The sequence below is a fragment of the Epinephelus fuscoguttatus genome, linkage group LG13 (genome assembly GCF_011397635.1).
Source record: "Epinephelus fuscoguttatus linkage group LG13, E.fuscoguttatus.final_Chr_v1".
NCBI classification, from domain to species: Eukaryota; Metazoa; Chordata; class Actinopteri; order Perciformes; family Serranidae; genus Epinephelus; species Epinephelus fuscoguttatus.
The window spans coordinates 13,892,177-13,910,166 of NC_064764.1; the positions used below are offsets into that span (position 1 = coordinate 13,892,177).

General features: G+C 41.2%; 3 protein-coding genes across 7 annotated transcripts in view; all 3 read right to left on the reverse strand.

Annotated features, from left to right (window-relative positions):
- nepro (nucleolus and neural progenitor protein) overlaps window positions 1–3,774 on the reverse strand; it is a 26,088-nt gene extending 22,314 nt beyond the window's left edge. For 2 of the 5 annotated variants that reach the window (XM_049593234.1, XM_049593235.1), the window contains exon 1: window positions 2,078–2,142. The gene's annotated coding sequence lies outside the window, so the exon portion shown is untranslated. Of the gene's footprint in view, window positions 1–2,077; window positions 2,143–3,682 lie in introns of those variants that run through there. The other 3 variants (XM_049593236.1, XM_049593237.1, XM_049593239.1) reach the window with 3 other exon arrangements.
- Window positions 3,366–6,469, reverse strand: tex30 (testis expressed 30). The gene is made up of 5 exons (XM_049593242.1): window positions 6,309–6,469; window positions 4,570–4,806; window positions 4,395–4,446; window positions 3,982–4,196; window positions 3,366–3,827 (listed from the first exon to the last, which is right to left on the reverse strand). Exons 1-5 carry the CDS (start codon window positions 6,324–6,326, stop codon window positions 3,666–3,668), a joined length of 684 nt encoding a protein of 227 aa, XP_049449199.1. The 5' UTR covers window positions 6,327–6,469; the 3' UTR covers window positions 3,366–3,665.
- A 1,093-nt stretch (window positions 6,470–7,562) lies between these two features.
- poglut2 (protein O-glucosyltransferase 2) lies at window positions 7,563–17,643 on the reverse strand. The gene is made up of 10 exons (XM_049593241.1): window positions 17,112–17,643; window positions 15,687–15,892; window positions 15,337–15,542; window positions 13,157–13,234; window positions 12,355–12,527; window positions 11,242–11,479; window positions 10,453–10,662; window positions 10,141–10,230; window positions 9,902–10,006; window positions 7,563–7,715 (listed from the first exon to the last, which is right to left on the reverse strand). Exons 1-10 carry the CDS (start codon window positions 17,303–17,305, stop codon window positions 7,698–7,700), a joined length of 1,518 nt encoding a protein of 505 aa, XP_049449198.1. The 5' UTR covers window positions 17,306–17,643; the 3' UTR covers window positions 7,563–7,697.
- Between the last annotated feature and the right edge of the window lie 347 nt (window positions 17,644–17,990).

Here is a 17,990-nt window from a genome sequence, read left to right on the forward strand (position 1 = left end):
AACACTGATAATGATGGTGATGGAGCAACACTTCCTTTCATACACGGTTTATTTAATTTGAGATACTAAGACACTACATATATTAGGACTGCAATGATCTGATTATATACTGTCACATATCATACAGTTTTGCAAGAACACGGTTACAACATTCAACTTTATTGTGATTATAGTATAATCAATGTCAGGGTTCAACTATGACTACAATATAGAAGATTCTACCAGTATAGGCAGTGGTGTAAGTGTGGTATAAATAATGAATGAATGTGACTAAATATGAATACACTATGGGCCAGGTATGAGCACTATAGACTAGTAAATATATAAATAGTAAAAGTCAAATACATATTAAGTAATGTAGTAAGAATGTGTTACACTACAAATAAAAGTAATGTGAATGTAAGGCTGCTTCACGTGCAGACAGAATATAGTGCCAGCAGCTGCATAGCTGTAAATATATTTAACATCAAACATCTGCCAGAAACAGAGAGCTGTGTGTGAAGGGGGTTAATATGCCTACTGGTGACTAGTTCAACAGACAGATCACTAATAATAGGCTTGGGACTGTTTACGTGAACACGTCAGTTTAGTAGAAACAACAACATACATTACGCCATAACAGCAACAGAGCTCTCCGGCACCTCCGACGGTATGCATGACTCTGGCGAGCTTGACGAGAGGAGATTTGCTGCATCTCCGAAGTACAACAACACAAAATATTCAAATGTGGCGCTACGGACGGCGGCGGAAGTGAGCAAGAGGGTCGGAGTTCAGGGAGCGATGTGATGGCGGATGTAGTGTGTCCCAATAGTATGCATACTGCATGCATACTGCATACTACACTACATACTTTTTAAGGGCAGCTGCAGTACATACTAAAAGTATATAGTAGAAGTATGCGATTTGGAACGCAGGGTGTGTATCCCAGAACGGGTGCTCAATTGTGGGTGACATGCGCAGAGAGGAGCACGGAGGTCAAATAGTGAACTTTAAGGATGCCTATCAGTCGAGGTCTCCTCCTCTTCACAGCAAACTGACCCGGTGGCTACAGGTAATGCGCAGTTTTGAAACCACTGTTTTTCCGAGATGAAGGACTGATTGTTGAGCTGCTGTTAACAGTTAACGGAGTTAACGCCGGATCCTGTTATTTAACAGTTTCCACGCTAAATGAAGCAGAGTGACGGACCCAAAGCCTTCAATCTGGCTAAAAGACAGCTGAAATGCTTAAAAAAAAATACAGTGGTGAAGATTTGTTTCTTGAAGTTATGTGCTCATCATCTTTTCTGTCTCTTGCAGGCTGCCAGGAGAAGCGGACTGGCCAACAGATATTGTTTGTGAAATTTGAAAATAAAGTTTCTCAAATTGACCTTTGTCTCTTCTTTGTGCACACTTACACACGAAATATGGTAACAGTCAGCTATTTTTGAATGTTAGAATTAATTTCTCGAATTGAATGGTGAAATATTTGTAGTTTGAAAGGTCCGACCTAAATGAATAAAGGTCGTAGTTAACGAAGCATATGAATATTAATGAGGGAGCGCCTACTGAGCGCAGCTTCTTGTATTGATCGTTTGAACGTCGCGTGGTGGTCATTTTCGATTAAAGGCCGACGTCTTGGCAATGAGCAAACGCTCTCCCTGCTACGTCTTACCGATCCAAACTTGATACATCGGGCCAACATTGGCCAGATGTATGTGTGCTATCTGGGTAGCTAGCTAGTAACGTTAGCTACAAGTAGAACTGCATGGATGGGCAGAAGCATAATGTTATGTTAACGTTAATGCTGGTTCATGGCCGGGAAAAAAAAACGAACCATAATTTAATTTGGTCCGGACCTAGAGGTAAACGGTAGTAACCGGACCGAAAAAAAGTTTAATAATTAAAATAGCGAACCGTAGCCGTGCAATAACGTTAGCTAATAACGGTCATTGAAATTGGCCCTGACTAAAAGCAAAACTGGAGATATTCTCAGACGACAATCATGAACACAGTAAAAGTTCACAGGAAAAGTAGACGTTAAAAAGATTTGTATTGTTAACATGAAATAAAACCTAATGTGCTAAATATAGCTACTTACCGAGCAATTCAACCTCTTTCTGTGTCTGCGACTCCAACGGTCCGACCAACTGCAGGCAGCTAAAAATAAACTATCACGGCTACGTAAATTCAAATTTGGCGGGTAGCAACCGTTGCTGCTGTGCTAATACTGCACGCACGCGCACGCACGCACACACACACACACACACTCATGCATTACAAATGTATTGGGAGTCCACATGTGTTAAGGTTTGATTACAGAGGCTGTTTTATACGACGGAGTATTAGGGCCACATTGAAGAAAAAAATATTCGGAGATTTCGAGAATAAAGTCGAAATATGAGATTAAAGTCGTAATATTTCGAGTATAAAGTCATAATATTACGAGAATAAAGTCGTAGTTTTTAAGGAGAATGTGCCTGCCGCGGCTGGATCTGTGAGCGTTAGGTGGCTGAAGAGTGTTAAGAGTGGGCCAGCTCGATTTTAAAACTCCTTCTTAGTGAAAGATCTTCTTAAGCTAAGAGCGATCTGGGAAACGCGGCCATTATCATGTCAACATACAGGGAAAATGTGTCCAGAGTTTATGACATTTACCAGGAGAGCTAGAGCCATTTGACTAAAGCTGACGTTATTACTGCTGTAGCATGATGTTATTAGGTCAAATACTACATTTCTAACAGTGTCTGAGCTGATTTATTGACACAGCATGCTTGTAGGCTGCTGTAACGTTAGGTTTAGACGAAATAACGGGATGTGACTTAATGGGGTGAAAATATCGTTAGTGAAACAGAATCAGATGGTTGTTGGGAACCACACTGGTCCGGTACTAAAAGGTGGACACAATTAATTTTGGATAAACCTTAACCCTGGGTCTCTAACTAGCTCATGCTCTCTCTGACACCAGTTGCCTTAACGACGGCACCTGTAAGGGGAAAACTGGTTCATTCCTACAGGATCCCATTGTGGACAAAATTAGTGGAAACCCATCTATTATGCTGGAAATATAATTCCAGTGTTTTATCTTAAAAAAAACAAACAAACAAACAATTGTCTCACTTGTAATTTGTGTTGTAAAGCCAAAGACATTTTTCCACACTGTAAACAAATCGAATTGTTTATCTATTTCTGACCAATTAATGAACTCACTACAATCACTATCAAGGTCTGGTTATAAAATGGCCTCTATAGCAGGCAGATAATTTGAAATAGTGCTGCAAGGTCAGAGTAAAGTACCATACAATCATTTATGTTAGATTTTGTGCACAGGTGAAGAATTTCAAGTCAGGGTGTGAAAGCAGGCTTAATGTTTGAGGAGCTAGACATTGAAAGTGTGTTTTTTTTCTCTCTGTAAATAATTTCTCCTTAAAGAATTTCTAAAAGTATTTTATTTATTTAACAGGGACAGTGCACAGCTACTTAGCTGCACCAGGGTTGGCTATGAGCTAATTTTCATCTGTAGTCCCTGGGCAGGAAACAGAGAGAATACTTTCTCTGCTAAAAGACACTATTATATAAATAATAGTGTTATGAATAATAATAATTATAAAAATAAATAAAAACTTGACCACATTTTGGAAATATAGGCTTTATTTAACTAATAAAACATAAAAAAAATCTGTTAACATAAATTAATCTATCTGCTTACTCATCCAGGTAATGACTTGTAAGTTCACTTCATCCAACACAGAGTCCTCCGCCCTTCCCTTCACTGTTAGTCCATGGCTGCCTTCTTCTAGGCAGAAAACCTCAACTTGAGCTTTCATTTCTTTTACCGTCCCTTCAAAAAGGTCCTGAGCAAAGACAGAAAGCAGAAAGTAAAATCACAAAATAAACCCATGCACTGCACCCAGTGCACATGCACATATGTCAATATATTATGAAAATGTTATAACTGTATGCACGAAATGGCAGTCAGGCCAGCATAAAGAGCCCAAACATCCTCACCCTGTCACACATGTTGTCCTCAGTGCCTGACACAAACAGCACAGGCATGTGTTCAGGTAGCCCCCTGAGGTCTTCACTCCTTTGCAGATGGGCGTGTGTCTGACCGGGGGGGTGCAGTGGGAAAGACAGGCAGATGACACCCTGCACTGCATCCTCTGATTCATCACTCAGCTGCCTGGCTAAGGCTGCAGCAGCACGACATCCCATTGACCTGCCTGTGGACGTGTCACAGAGATTTTGATACAAGATGTCAGGCTCAGTGAGTGCTGCAGTTGTTGTGTTGGCTTTTTTGATAATGTACAATATTGACTGTTGTTGCATTGTTCCTTCAACTTCCCAAAACTAAGAAATGTGATAACACACTTATTTATCTATTTCATGTGATACACAATGAGCCGTCTATTGCTGCTTACCTCCAACAAATATGTGCTTTATGGTAAACTTCTGTAGAGACTTCAAGTAGTCCTAGGTGAAAAACACAAGTGTGTGCAGCATTTTACTGACTGTGAATCTGTTACAGCAGCACAAAGATGCTCATGTAAGAATAAAATAGTGACAGCTATTTCTTGAACGAATGAAAATACTTACCCACACAGCACGGTAAGCTTTCACTCTATAACCCAAGTTTAAACCTTTGCATGTGAAACGGAGACAAAGGAAGCCACATGAAACTAAGGCATTTGCCAGAGAAACCAGATGTCTGAAGTTCATGTCTCCACCAGCCCCATGAGTGAGAATGACGGCCGTGTGAACATCTGTTACTGAAGCAGGAAAAGACAGGGCAGCCTCTAGATACTTAGTCCCAAATGGCACCTTCACTGTGTCCTGTAAGTCAGTGAGCAGTCAGTGAGCACTCTTTCAAGTTTAACCATTCTCATCATGCAGGGTTTAAACAGTGGGGGAAATAAGTAGGGCTGCTGTCAAACTGTGCCTTCTCAGGGCAACGAAAAAGTTAATCTTGGGTGCATCGGTATTATGGACAACCAATACAGGACAGCAGAGGAGATACTCGCACACCAATACAACTGGTCTGGACAGCCACAGAAAAGGTTCACAGGCTGAGATCAAATCAAAAAATAAAAGTCCATTTATTGAGAACATCTCTGCACAAAAAGAAGGGTGCTCAAAATGCTAAAAAAAAAATAATAAAAAGTTATTAAAAACTGCAGCAACATTTCAGTCCTTGCATTCATCAGTGCCTCACAGAGCAGATACAGACACAGACAGATAACAAATCACACCTGGTAATACTTGGTGGGGAAGCCTTTGTTTACAATGCCAGCTTCAAGACACTTCCTGTAGGAACAATATAAGTCCCACAGTTGGGATTTCTGCCCATTCTTCCACACAGACAGTCTTTAAATCTTGAAGACTGTGGTGGGCTGCTGGACAATCTTAATCTTTAGCTGACTGGGATATTCAATATATTCTCCTTTGCAGTATGTTTTGCATTGCTGTCCTGATAGAGGGTTCCTCCTCATCCTCATCATCCTGGTGGATGGCAGCATATTCTTCTCAAGATTTCCGGTTTCATGGCTCCATCATCTTTCCTTTGATAATTTAGATTCTGCTGGTGTGAAAAGAAAAGACACAGCCCAAGACCATGTTGCTTCTACCTCTTAACTTTACTGTATAGCATTTGTAAGGTCATACAAAGAGCCATTTCTCCTCCAAACATGGCTTGTTGTAGTGCTGCCAAAAAGCTTGTCTGAAGTTTGCTACCTGACATTTGGAGAAGCCTGTAGATAACTGGGACAATGTAGTGTGGTCAGACGAGACAAAGAACAAGTCTGTGAGGAAGAATGGACCATAATCCCATCTGAACACTCAGAGACATTAGTTTATTCATACAGGAAGCTGGTATTGCAAAGGCTTCCCCACCACTTATGAAATGCATTTCAGTTCGCGTTTGTATAAATGTCTGGTCTACATTTTATGTGGATAGCTGCATTGGCAACATGTTAAATGAAAAATAATGCTGACGTGTTGGATACTTATTTCCCTCACTGTACATCTATGGAAAGTGATTAAAAAGTGAGTGTTGTCATGGTGACTGTCAGGACTGAAACAGTTTGTACGCAAATTCACCATAGCCCGTTTGCTAAATCGTATAAGTTACAGCTCATTATCGGTATGAGCCACGTTTTCAAGCTCTGCCGTTAAAAAACATAGTTCGCTTATTGTTAATAACGCTACGCCGTAGTCCAACGAAATTCATTGTGGTAAGAGGCAAAGTACAGCAACTACAACGTAGCTACGAGTTTAGCTTATTCCACGAAGCTAGCTGTGTGTTTTACTGCCCTATTTGTTAACTGTTAGATATTTACCTCGACAAACTTGTCCATTGCACAGATGCTCTATAGATGAAGTTGCTGTAACGTTAAGCAACAACAGCAACACCGTCCATTCACTGCAAGATTTTTCCTCTGTGAAAGCCCTGGGGTTGAACCTGACTACAAGTGACTGACACCTACTGTCCAGGAGGGGTCATTACAGCTTTATTACTGACTTCACTGCAATGACTTGTCAGCAACGTCAACCATGGCTTGACTGGACACAGATGATTTTCTTTTTGTTTTTAGCCACGGCAAATCAACCTTGGATCTGACAGGGTTCATTCATCTTGCTTAGGGACACTTAAGCACATTTGATGACAATGCAGCTTGAACATACAAAGTCAGAGATCTACTGCTTGAATGAACACCATCAACCAAAACATTAAAACCACTGACAAATGAAGTGAATACCACTGATCATCTTGTTACAATGCAGTGTTCTGCTGGGACGCCTCGGGTGCTGGCATTCATGTGGATGCCACCTGAGATGCTCCACCCAGCCAAACACTGTTGCAGTGTTTGGATGGCACTGCCAAATGACAATGCACCCTGCAACACTGCGAAAACTGCTCAGGAATAGCTCAAAGGGCATGACTAAGAACTCAAGGGGTTGACCTGGCTGCCAGATTCACCAGATCCCAACCTGACTGAGCATCTGAGGGACATGGCTGGTATCCCACCCTACAACCCACAGGACTCAAAAGGATCGACCGCCATCACCCTGGTGCCAGACACCACTGGACACCCCCCAGAGGTCCTGCGTCCATGCCTGGACAGGTCAGAGCCAAGTCCAATTCGAGGAGGCCTCACCACAGATTGATGGTACCTCTGGGGTACTGGCATGTTCTATGACTGCTTGATATGATTGGGATCTGGGAAATTTTGAGGCCAGGTCGACCTCTTGAACTCTTTGTCACGTTCCTCCAGCCACTCCTGAACAGTTTCTGTAATTTGACATGGTGCATTGATCTGCTGGGGGGTCCCTGCCATTAGGGAGTGCTATTGCCATGAGGTGGTATACATGGTCTATAGGTCACCCACCTATGGTTTTAATGTTTTGGCTTGGTGGATTGGAGTATGTGTGATTTCACAGGATGAAAAATCCACATCCAATCCAACTGTTTCACCACTTTAAACATGCAAATTTCAATTTTGCATATGTGTATACATACTTTTGCAGTGGATTTGTGTTTATGTGTGAGTGTATAATACAACAGTGCAAAAAAGAAAAAGCACTTTCAGCGTACAAAAAGAAAAATATTTATTTTAAAAATGAGATGTGATAGTCATATCACAGTCATACAATCATTTCACAATCTGAATATTATTTGGCAGTATATCAGCAATTAAGGATTGCGCTGTAACTGGATGACAGGTCAATCAGAGTTCATCCTTTGCCTGAAAAACAAATAGAAAGATTAATGTTGGGATCAGAAGGGATGGTGTCATGAGGATATGTGCCAGCCTTCAGAACAAGTTAGTAGCTGGATTCGTTTTAGCACAGAAACTGAAAAAATACAGTTAGTAAAATCCAATAAATAGGCAGCATACTTTGTATAGCAGTTTGGTCTCAACTTTTACTCATTCAAACTTAAATAGTTACACAGGTGTTTTCACTTATGAAATGATTATTCCTCTGCTGATGTATGCAAACTACCCCTGGTTACTCCCTTCTCGTGTTGCTGCACCTGTTGGGTCCAGGATATTTAAAATGTTATCATTCAGTACATGAGTTTGGTGACTTCAAAAAATTCCCAGCATAGCTCCACCTGCCTTTAATCTGTCCCGGGGTCTAATCATCCAGAGTACTTGAAAACACCTGTGTGGATGTGCAGAGCTTTTAGTAATATCATATTTTAAATTCAACTTGCATTTATTTAGCAGGGTGCAGTGGTACCTTCGATCCACCAGAGAGAGCCACACTCTGCAAATGTGTGCAGTGTGTCATGAGGCCGAGTGGTACCTAAGTTTTAACAATAACACGTGTTTTTTTCCCCCAATTATTGCTATTATCAATAAAAAAACTTAAACCCACTAATGCATGCCAAGGTTAGACGCTATTCTGCTTTGCCTTTCTACAAGTTCTAGCAACCAGTGACATAACATTATGTTTTCAATCTCCCTCTCAATCATGTAAGAATTTGGCAGGCATATCTATCAAAGAGCAGATAACTGAAAAAACACTCACTCTGAACACTTGAACAGAACAGAGTTTTCATAATGTTATTTGTGACATTTCTGCTTTTTCCACTATGACAGTCTGCTGTGAAAAAGGCCTACTGCAGAACAGACCAACCGTTATTACACACATAAATCTCTTTGTCTCTGTCACTTTCTAGCTGGTTGGAGGCTCATAATGGGATATGGAAACCTTTAAGCTTTAGAAAGTCAGTGTGCTGCCCTGGCTCTAATGTTGACAGACATCTGCTATTTTAAATAACCACTGAAAAAGTTATATGCCACACTAATTGTGAGTGCAGTTCTGTCAATATCTGCTACATCAGGGGTGTCAAACTCATTTTAGTTCATGGGCCACATACAACTGATCTCAAGTGGGCCGGACCAGTAAAGCCATTGCATAATAACCTATAAAAAAACAATCCCTTCATATTTTTCACTTTTTTAGAGAAAACATTCATCCATTGACCAAACGCACAATGAACACCCTGTGACATCCTCAGAAAAATATGTGCAAATCCAACAGTATGTCTCAGTTTTTCCACATTCAGTCAGTCTACAACTCACTTTCATTACATGTGCATTTTTTCATAATTTTCCACTAGAGTGGAAGCTGCTGAAGAGGCAGGTTAAGTCATCCTCCGCCTTACAAATTATTCACTAATCTAAAGTTATGTAAGTGCCTCAGCAGCAGGGTTTCACCCATATTGTTTTAAGATAGAAGTCTGATACAGATTCTTTTGTGCTGAAGCTGCTGGTTGACAATATGTTGCACAGTGTTCAATATCTTTAAATATAAGCACAGTAAGTATTCTTTGTTTCGTTCAGAGAACTGTATTCTGGTTGAGGTGGAAAAGCCTCGGAGGCCGCATTTTACATGAAGTATCTACTCACTGTTTAAATTACTCCTGATACTTGGCACCTCTTAGCCTTCACAAGTGCATCAATATTAGGTGTGCAAAGTCATCTAGTGGGTAGGATAATATACAGACCAGTTCTGGCCCCTAGGCAGTATGTTCGACACCCCTGTGCTAGATAATGCTGCATGTTTTCAGATTCATTACCCTCTGAGTTCTACCTCTATATTAGGCACACTAAGTTTCAATACATCCATGTAAAACAGTTTTGATAGACGTCCTAAAACCATTCACCCAGACCATGGTGTAAAAGGATGTACTGTATCAAAGTGATAGGCAAGATAGTCTTTCATCTGAGTTGTCTGAAGTGCATCTTTGCAAACAATGTAAGCTTGTGATATGTGAGAGTACAGCATATCTGCAGAGGAACACACAGCAACAGCTTTTTGGTCTAGACTGGTGTTATCCTGGTTACTGATATAATCCTGTAAGCTGTGGTGAGGTGCAAAAATACAAAACCACGAGGAGAAACTTAATGGTGCCCCTTACCTTTTTCCTGTGGCAGTAACATGGAAATAGGTCATCACTGGGCTGCTCCACCAGCTCCATGCCTTCACGAATCTTAGGTTCTGTGACCTGGAGTTTGGCATACTCCTGTAAGAAGAACATGGGACTTACAGAGAGGACTACGACAGACAATATGCCATTAGAACACATCTCTGCATCTTGTGTAACCAGTGCCAATGAACCTTGACCCCACTGTGAGACTGCAACTGTAGAAATGTTACCTGGAAAAGTCTGTAGTAGTAGCAGAATATACTGTTTCCCATAAGATTATTGCGGGCAAACTGCTGACCCGCCAGTGCAATTTTCTTTGCCTGAAAGACAGCGACAATCACAGCAACATGGTTAATTATTATTTCTTTGAATCACATCCAACATAGTGGGGACAAAATGTTACAAAGCTATCTATGTTAACTCGTACAGAGGTCAATAAATGAGCGAGAAAAATCCACTGAACAGAATGATACCACACGTCATAGCATTTACTGCCAAATGTATAGCACCAAAACCATAATCATTATCATTATCAGCATCACCTCTTCATCGTGCTCACGAGCCCACTGGATCTTTTCCAGCAGGTCTCCCAGGTCCGCCCTGATTGGGATGTAGTGCTCCCACGGCCGAAGCTCGTTGTAGAAATGCTCGTAGTAACCGGAGTCCTGCTTTAGGACCACACTGTCTCCAGCCAACAGGTAAGGCAGTCGATATGCTGCCACAGTGCCGTCAATGTTTATTTGGTACTTGTACTGGGTTTGGACAATGGATAGAAATCATGAGTTTGTGTTAAAGAAAATGCCAGTAAGATAAATGTAAACAGGCTGATGTCATATTTAACTGCATAAAAAGTTAGTCTTGGCACACCATCTAATGTGTTAGCAGAAAAATGTCAGTTTACACAGCTGACATGGAGCAACATCACACAGGAGATGTCTCTTTGGCAAACTAGATCATGTAAATAGGTCCAGTATTCCCAGGCCCTTGAGCACTGGTTTGGTTTATCATCTCCTGAGAGAAATATCTGGGTCTTTACTCTCCTCATCAGAATCTAGTTTTCATCGGCTCTCAGATTTTTTTGTACTAAATTAATTGGGTACACTGAGCTTGTCTAGGCTTGTTTGCTGAAAATGCTTCAGTATGGTTATAAAACAATTAGCTAAATGCTGCAGGGCCCAGCAGAGTTCAGTATTAACTCTTACTAGGTCAAACAGCACTAGCATCCCCTTACCATCCCACGGTATGATTTAAGTTATTATCAAAAATATCCTGTAATGAAGACTCCAATATTTTATGTATTTATAAAACAAGCCATGCTAGAATAAACTCACCTTGAAAAAGTCAAAGAAAGAAACATGTTTGACCAGCGGCCCATAGAGACTCTCATCATGTTGGAAGAAGAAGAAGTTGGTAAAGGCAGCGTCTATCATGTTGGGGTGAGCCCTTGAAAGCTTGACCAGCTCCAGACGTTCCTGACGACTGTCTCGGCCCCTCCAGAAGGCTGTGGCGTTCTTCTCTGGCCATGGTGGGCCTGTGTTGGCCTGCACTGACATCATGTCCAAACTTACTCTGTTCATTCGATGCACAGGGTATAGAGAGAGAGAGAGATACATATATATATAGATAATGATATGCTGAATCATAAAGCAGACATTAAGACAGAAATAAGAACAGTCATACATATATAAATAATCTCATCCTGTTATTTAACTCATGTAAAGGATTGGCTTCACACTGTCAGCTGTAGCTCAGTGCCTAGAAATCATTCCTACCCTGCTTTGCTTTCACTTTACTTTACGAAGGACTGCTTAACCAGTTCAATATTGCAAATATAAAATATAGTTTTGTCATGGCAGAGATCAGCACTTACAGGTGACACTGGATACACCTCTTGACTGAGAGTATCGCTCGTTACAGGGAGAGAATTTCTGTGGGGCAAAAAGTCAATGTATGCATGATATGAAGAGCTGTTAAGCCGGCTCAATCTAGATGTAAAATAAAATATTTGCCTGCACTTTTTTTTTTTGCTGTCACACACCAGTTGGCTATCTTGCACTGCATAAAAATGTATGAGGCAATGCTGAGGAAATAATGAGCACCCTGACACAGGTTTATTTCGGTTCCACATTATTCAGTCTGCGCTGTGACAATGTCGTGGTGCAGTCTGGGTACACAAGCCTACTTGTCCCTAGCGTCATCTGCTTAGGGAAGAAGAGTATAGTGTAAATCATCTTAATGACTTCAGGAGTGCAACGTGTCCAAGCTGACTACGACTCCTGTCCTCCACTAAGAGGCAAGCTACGAACTTTTCTGAGCCATCAGGCCTACAGGTGGTTGGCAGTTCCTCAGAAGATAACATTTTCAGGGGAGTATTCCCTAAAGGGTGTCCAGATGTGATTGGTGCTTTTGTAGCTTTTGTTTGTGTTCTGGCTGCACAGCCTTACCTTCCCATGGTCTCAAGGACAGACTCAGTCAGGTCATAGGTGGGCATGACTATATCTCTGGTATTGTTAGAGCCACACCAGGAAAAGATGGGATGAATCTTCTCAGTGGGTTTTCTCTTCTCCAATGGCCAGTCGCCCAGATTAACGAAGAACTCCATGTCAGGGAGCTGCACCTGGACGTACAACACAACACCGTAGGGAGGCAAATGGGAGTGTGCTCTTGAACCTTGAAGCCTTTAATCTTTATACAGCATTATAACCCATGGATATCAAAGAGAACTGGGTGCAGCCTTGCAGGCAGGGTCCCATTTATTCCTATGAAAGTTGCTCAGTGGTGCATGAAGCCAACAAATTTCAAGTGCTGCATATAATGTTACCCAGATGATTACAACTGCTTCCACACTGTAGTGTTGGCCCATAGAGCATGTGCACCAGACTTTCCAAGTGTTACCAGACGGGATGGATCACATTCTGGTAGTGAAACGAGACATTTTGCAGGGGGTCGTGATGCTCAAAAAAAAAAATGTATGAACTGATTTACAGATGTCTCTTTCGCCATGTATGTCTATGTGCCCCATAGCATCATGTGACGCCATGTAATTACACTTCTTGGAGGCCTGTCATAAACCCCAATTAAAAGATAAATGCAATATGTAAGTGGAAAAAAAGCAATGTAATTTTCTATCATGTTCTTTGTCTCGCTTTCTAAAAGCAAGTGACAAATTATTTGTAATAATGGTGTGTTATAAATTAAAATTGTTCAGTGTTTTAGTATCATACAGATAGTTTAAGAAGGCCTTACCTTTCTGGTGAGCGACAGGAGGATGGCGTCCATGAAGATTCTGAAACCCACATGCTCTCCAAAAGTTTTAACGTAGACCTAAAGAGAACATAGAAGCTGTATCAACCTTAAAATATCAGAGAGGTGTTCAGAAATGAACTTGAATGAATTTGACTCTCTTATTTTGTATTGCCCTCAATGTACTGAGACATAAATGGACATAACAGCTGGACAAATAAAGGAATAACACAGCAGGAGTATCTTATTCACAAGTATGTGAATGAAAGATTATGTGTTTCTATAAATATTCTAGAATTATATAGCAACGATAACTTGCTTAACTGCAAACTCTATCAGCTGATCAAGACCATGTGATGTGGTCAAAATTAGGACTGTATAGTCAGACTAGTGTTTCCAGGGCCAAGAGCAATCTTATCTTTACTATATAATGACAAAAACTCTGTCTGTGTGTCTGTGTGTCTGTTCCACGTTTTTCTCCTCACTGACTTGGTCAATCCATGTGAAATTTGGCACAGTGGTAGAGGGTCATGGGAGGATACGATTGAAGCAGTATTACATCAATCGGCCAAAGGGGGGCGCTATAGCAACCGACTGAAATTGCAAACTTTGAATGGGCATATCTCATGCCCCGTATGTCGTAGAGACATGAAACTTTGCACAGAGATGCCTCTCCTCAAATTTGCCTCAAGAACCCATAACTTCTGGTTATATAGATTTTCCGCCATTTTGAATTTTTTTGGAAAACACTTAAAATCGATCTCTTCCTAGGAAGTTTGACTGATCTGCATGAAACTCGGTGAACATAATCTAGGGACCAATATCTAAAGTTCCCTCTTGGCAAAAGTTGGAAAACTTACTAAAACTGAGCTTCTATAAGGCAATGAATATTGCGGAGGGCGTGGCTCATCACATGAAGGTCTATAACATCTCAAGGGTTTCACCCATCACCACGCAACTTTGTAGGCATATGACCACACATAATCTGAGGGGACCCCTCCATTATTGAACCCATCAAACAAAATGGGGGTGCTAGAGAGCTAACTTCTTATCTAGGCCGAACCACCATATCGATTTTTACTAAATTTGGTAGATATGTAGAACAGGACGCCTCAAGGTGACTGGGGAAATTTAACTCTAGTTGGCAACTGGGTGGCGCTATAACAACAGAAAAATGCTTAAAAATGGCTAAAATGCGACCGATCGCTGTGGCTCCCCCTGTGGACCAATGTTGTTATTTCTTTCTAATTTTTGGTATGACTAAGTCATGGTATGGTATGCTGTACATAATCACGAAAACTGTCAATGTGTCATTCTGTCAGTCAGTCATTCTGTCAGTCCCACGTTTTTCTACTCACTGACGTGGTCAATCTATGTGAAACTGCACATAGCCATTGAGGATTGGCATAGGTAGAAGGTGACAAAACTACCAATGGGTATGGACTACTTATGCCTATTACATGAAATATTTCAGTTATATAAAGAAAAAAATATTTGCAGAAATGTGTCAATTTACAACTACCTGAATGTGTGAAACAGGGTTTTGCACAGAACTTATTTTGTAAGTGGACACTAAGTCTACCTTCAAAACAAAGTGTTAAAATTACAATGGGATTGTGACTGATAAATGACTGGATGTTCCCAGGTAATGCTAGCACTGTGGCAACAGGGCTTTAGACGTATCATTGTTACAGAAACCTGGATTGACGTCTACAGTGGTATTTTGAGAAGATTGTACAAGTAAACACCTGGTTGACAGACTGTTCTTAAGGGTGTGTTACACAGCTCCAGGCTCTCCTGGCCCCCTTTACATTATCACATGGCCCTAATTACTATTCAGCCCAAAGAAATACTACCCATCATTACTTTACTGCCCTTTGGTTATGATAGTGTTTAAAAGAGAGACTGGGGATTTTTTGTAAAATTACTTGTGTGTTAATGTTACAACTGAACCCATATTAGACCTTTCAGTTTGTTGTTACACCAAGATGATAAAGACTGTTTGCTAAAAACATAACATCCTCCCAGACCAGTGTTTTTCATGGTACTCTGCACCCTGACTGTGACCCTAATGTATCAGCATTTTTTGAGGGTAGTGAGCAACCATATTCAACATTATCGTGTTTATCTTATTGCTTATTTCCTCTGTGTTTGGTGTTTCTGGTGTCATAGGTGTGAGATACCTTGTTGTTTTTAATAGTGTAGTGGCAGAGGCTTTGTCTCTGTCCGAAGCGCTGTGGGATCTCCTGCGCGTTACGATCTGGGTCGACACTTGCGTAGATGGAAAGGTCCCTGTCTATCTGAGGGAAGGACTGAGGACAGTGCATGTGGGTCTCCCACACAGAACCAGTGGGCTGAGGACAGTCACAGCCCTCATGGTAAACTGGGCCTGTGTGGGGAAAAGAACACAGAAACATCAATGAGATCTGTCTGTTTCATCTGCTGTAAACATGAGCCGTCCTTATCAGGCCAGAAAAAAACACACATCTCATCCTAAAACACATTTTATGAGGCAGCCTGGATTGTGTTTTACCTGTGAGAATGAATGGTGACTTTGCGATGTGCTTGTTCTTGAGCAGGATGTGGATGTGGAGGTCCGTGTATGTGGCATACATTCTGTAGCGAACCAGGAAGGAGCCATCCTGACGATCCAGGACCTGGATCCAAATCCTGGTGAAGTGCTCCACTGGAGACACAATCTTCACGTCAAAGGTCTTCTCACCAGGTGATGTTGTTAAGCTGTAAGAGAGGAAACACGGAGAATATGCTGCTGGAAGAATACTAGTATGCTGGCACACAAGCCAGAGATGCTAAGTTTAGTGTATAAAATAAGTCATATACAAGAGGTCTCGAATTTTGTGAGAGTTTTGAACGGATAGCAGTACCAAAACATCTAAAGCTGCTCGCATATTATTATCTGAAGATAATTACATATTAAAAATTCCTTATAATACATTTATTCTGATGCCAATTTGACAGTTGCTTTAGTGTGTCTCCTTATGTGTCCTGGCTATATTGTAATCTAATGTTACAAGTTTTGCATCAACACCAGAAAGTCTCTTGTTGCTGATATATAATTTCATGGCTTCTTGGTTTTGGCAAAATGTTATGATCCCTCTTGTGAACCATCAGACAACACCAATGTCATCTTTTGTTATAGGCATGAACAGAGGTGAGAAATCAATCGGTCTTGACACCCAAAGCATGTGTGAAAGTGACACCCACTGAGAGCAGGATACCTTCATTGGACCCATGGGACCTTTTTGATGAAAGGGGTCAGTTGAGGCTGTCTGACTCTCTCTCCCTGGGGCGCAAACTTTCATGTCTGCTTTCTCACTATCGACTAGTTTAAAATTTCAACGCGGCTGAAAAGACTTACTATGTTGTTTCTATGTCTTTCTTTACAGTCACGCAGACCTCAGGTGCTAATATTAAAGTGCAGTAACATTGCCCTGCCTCAGTAAAATTGGAAGGAGGTTAAAGTTGTACCATTCTGTTTCTAGGATATCTCAAGAACCATACTAACCAAAATATGAGACAATATTTGTTGTCATAAAAAATACAATCCAACAAGTGGGTGTTGTAACATTTGACTATATTAAGTTCTTCTTGGGAAAATAAACATCTAGACTCCTGATTGTGGGCTGCATCTCTGCCAACTGGACAGCTGTTCAGCAATGAGAGATATAATTTTCCTCTTTGCCTCATACTGTAGTATTAATTAAATCAACAGACTCGAACCTCGTCTTTTAGCTTTATGACACCCATTTCTTTGCACTTACAAAACAACACAGATTTGAGCCAATACAAAATTCATGTAGGCTCCCAAAATCCAAAGCTACGTGGAGCATTTGAAAGCAGCACTGCTTGGCAATAAAATTTTACAAGTTGCTGAGACTGGAAAAACGCAGCGTCTACAACAAAGACGACTAGCAGGCCTGACTGAACTGTTACTCACTTTCTCCCCGAGCTGTCCACCGCCTGTATGTAGAAGAATCGAGCTGGAAGGACGATGTTTGCCTCCAGACCGGGTCCCCACACCAAAGTTTTTGCAGCACTGGGTGCCGAGTGTGCCAGAGCCCCCGGGACTTCATGTCTGAACACATCCAGACAGAAGAGCAGCAGCGACCACGACAACAGCCGAGAAGACATACCTGTCCAGAGTCCACTGTCCTTTACCGTCAGCCGTCACTTTTCTCCCCGCAGAGCTTCAGCTGCCTAAACTTGCCATTGTTGGTTTAAAAGTGTCCAGACATCATTTAAGGCAAAGTTAAGGTAAAGTCTGTAGCTAGCTAACGTTTTAACGTTAGTTCGTCCAGTTTCCATTGGGAACAACACGACTCAGCGGTGGCATTGCTAATGTTTTATATCTGGTTAACACACGCGCATATTTTTGTAATTATAATTCGCTTCCAGTGAGACGAGGTAACCGTTAGTTAACCTGGTCATAAAATCTCTGTACAGTTCAGTTAACTATGTGCTGAATGAACAGAAGGCGGGATAAGCACGCCCGGTGCGGCAATTTGATTGGACGCCACTCCGCAGACTCTAGGTTTGATTGGCTGACTGAGCAGTCGCTTCCCGAGCTGAAGCTGATTGCACAGAAACCCGGAAGTTGAAGCCCTGGCTACATGTTGGGCATGATGCTGAGGACATGGGATTGGATTGTGAATGTGGTTTATTTTTTTTATAGGTGTATCCAATGGCTGTATGGTAATAATTTAGTAGCAATGCCACACTGTAAAAATGTTACATTAAATTAGTCACTGTAGAAAAATGGTCCCCTTAAGAGGTATATTATTCTTGTATTATCATTTATTGCTGATACGTTAGTACT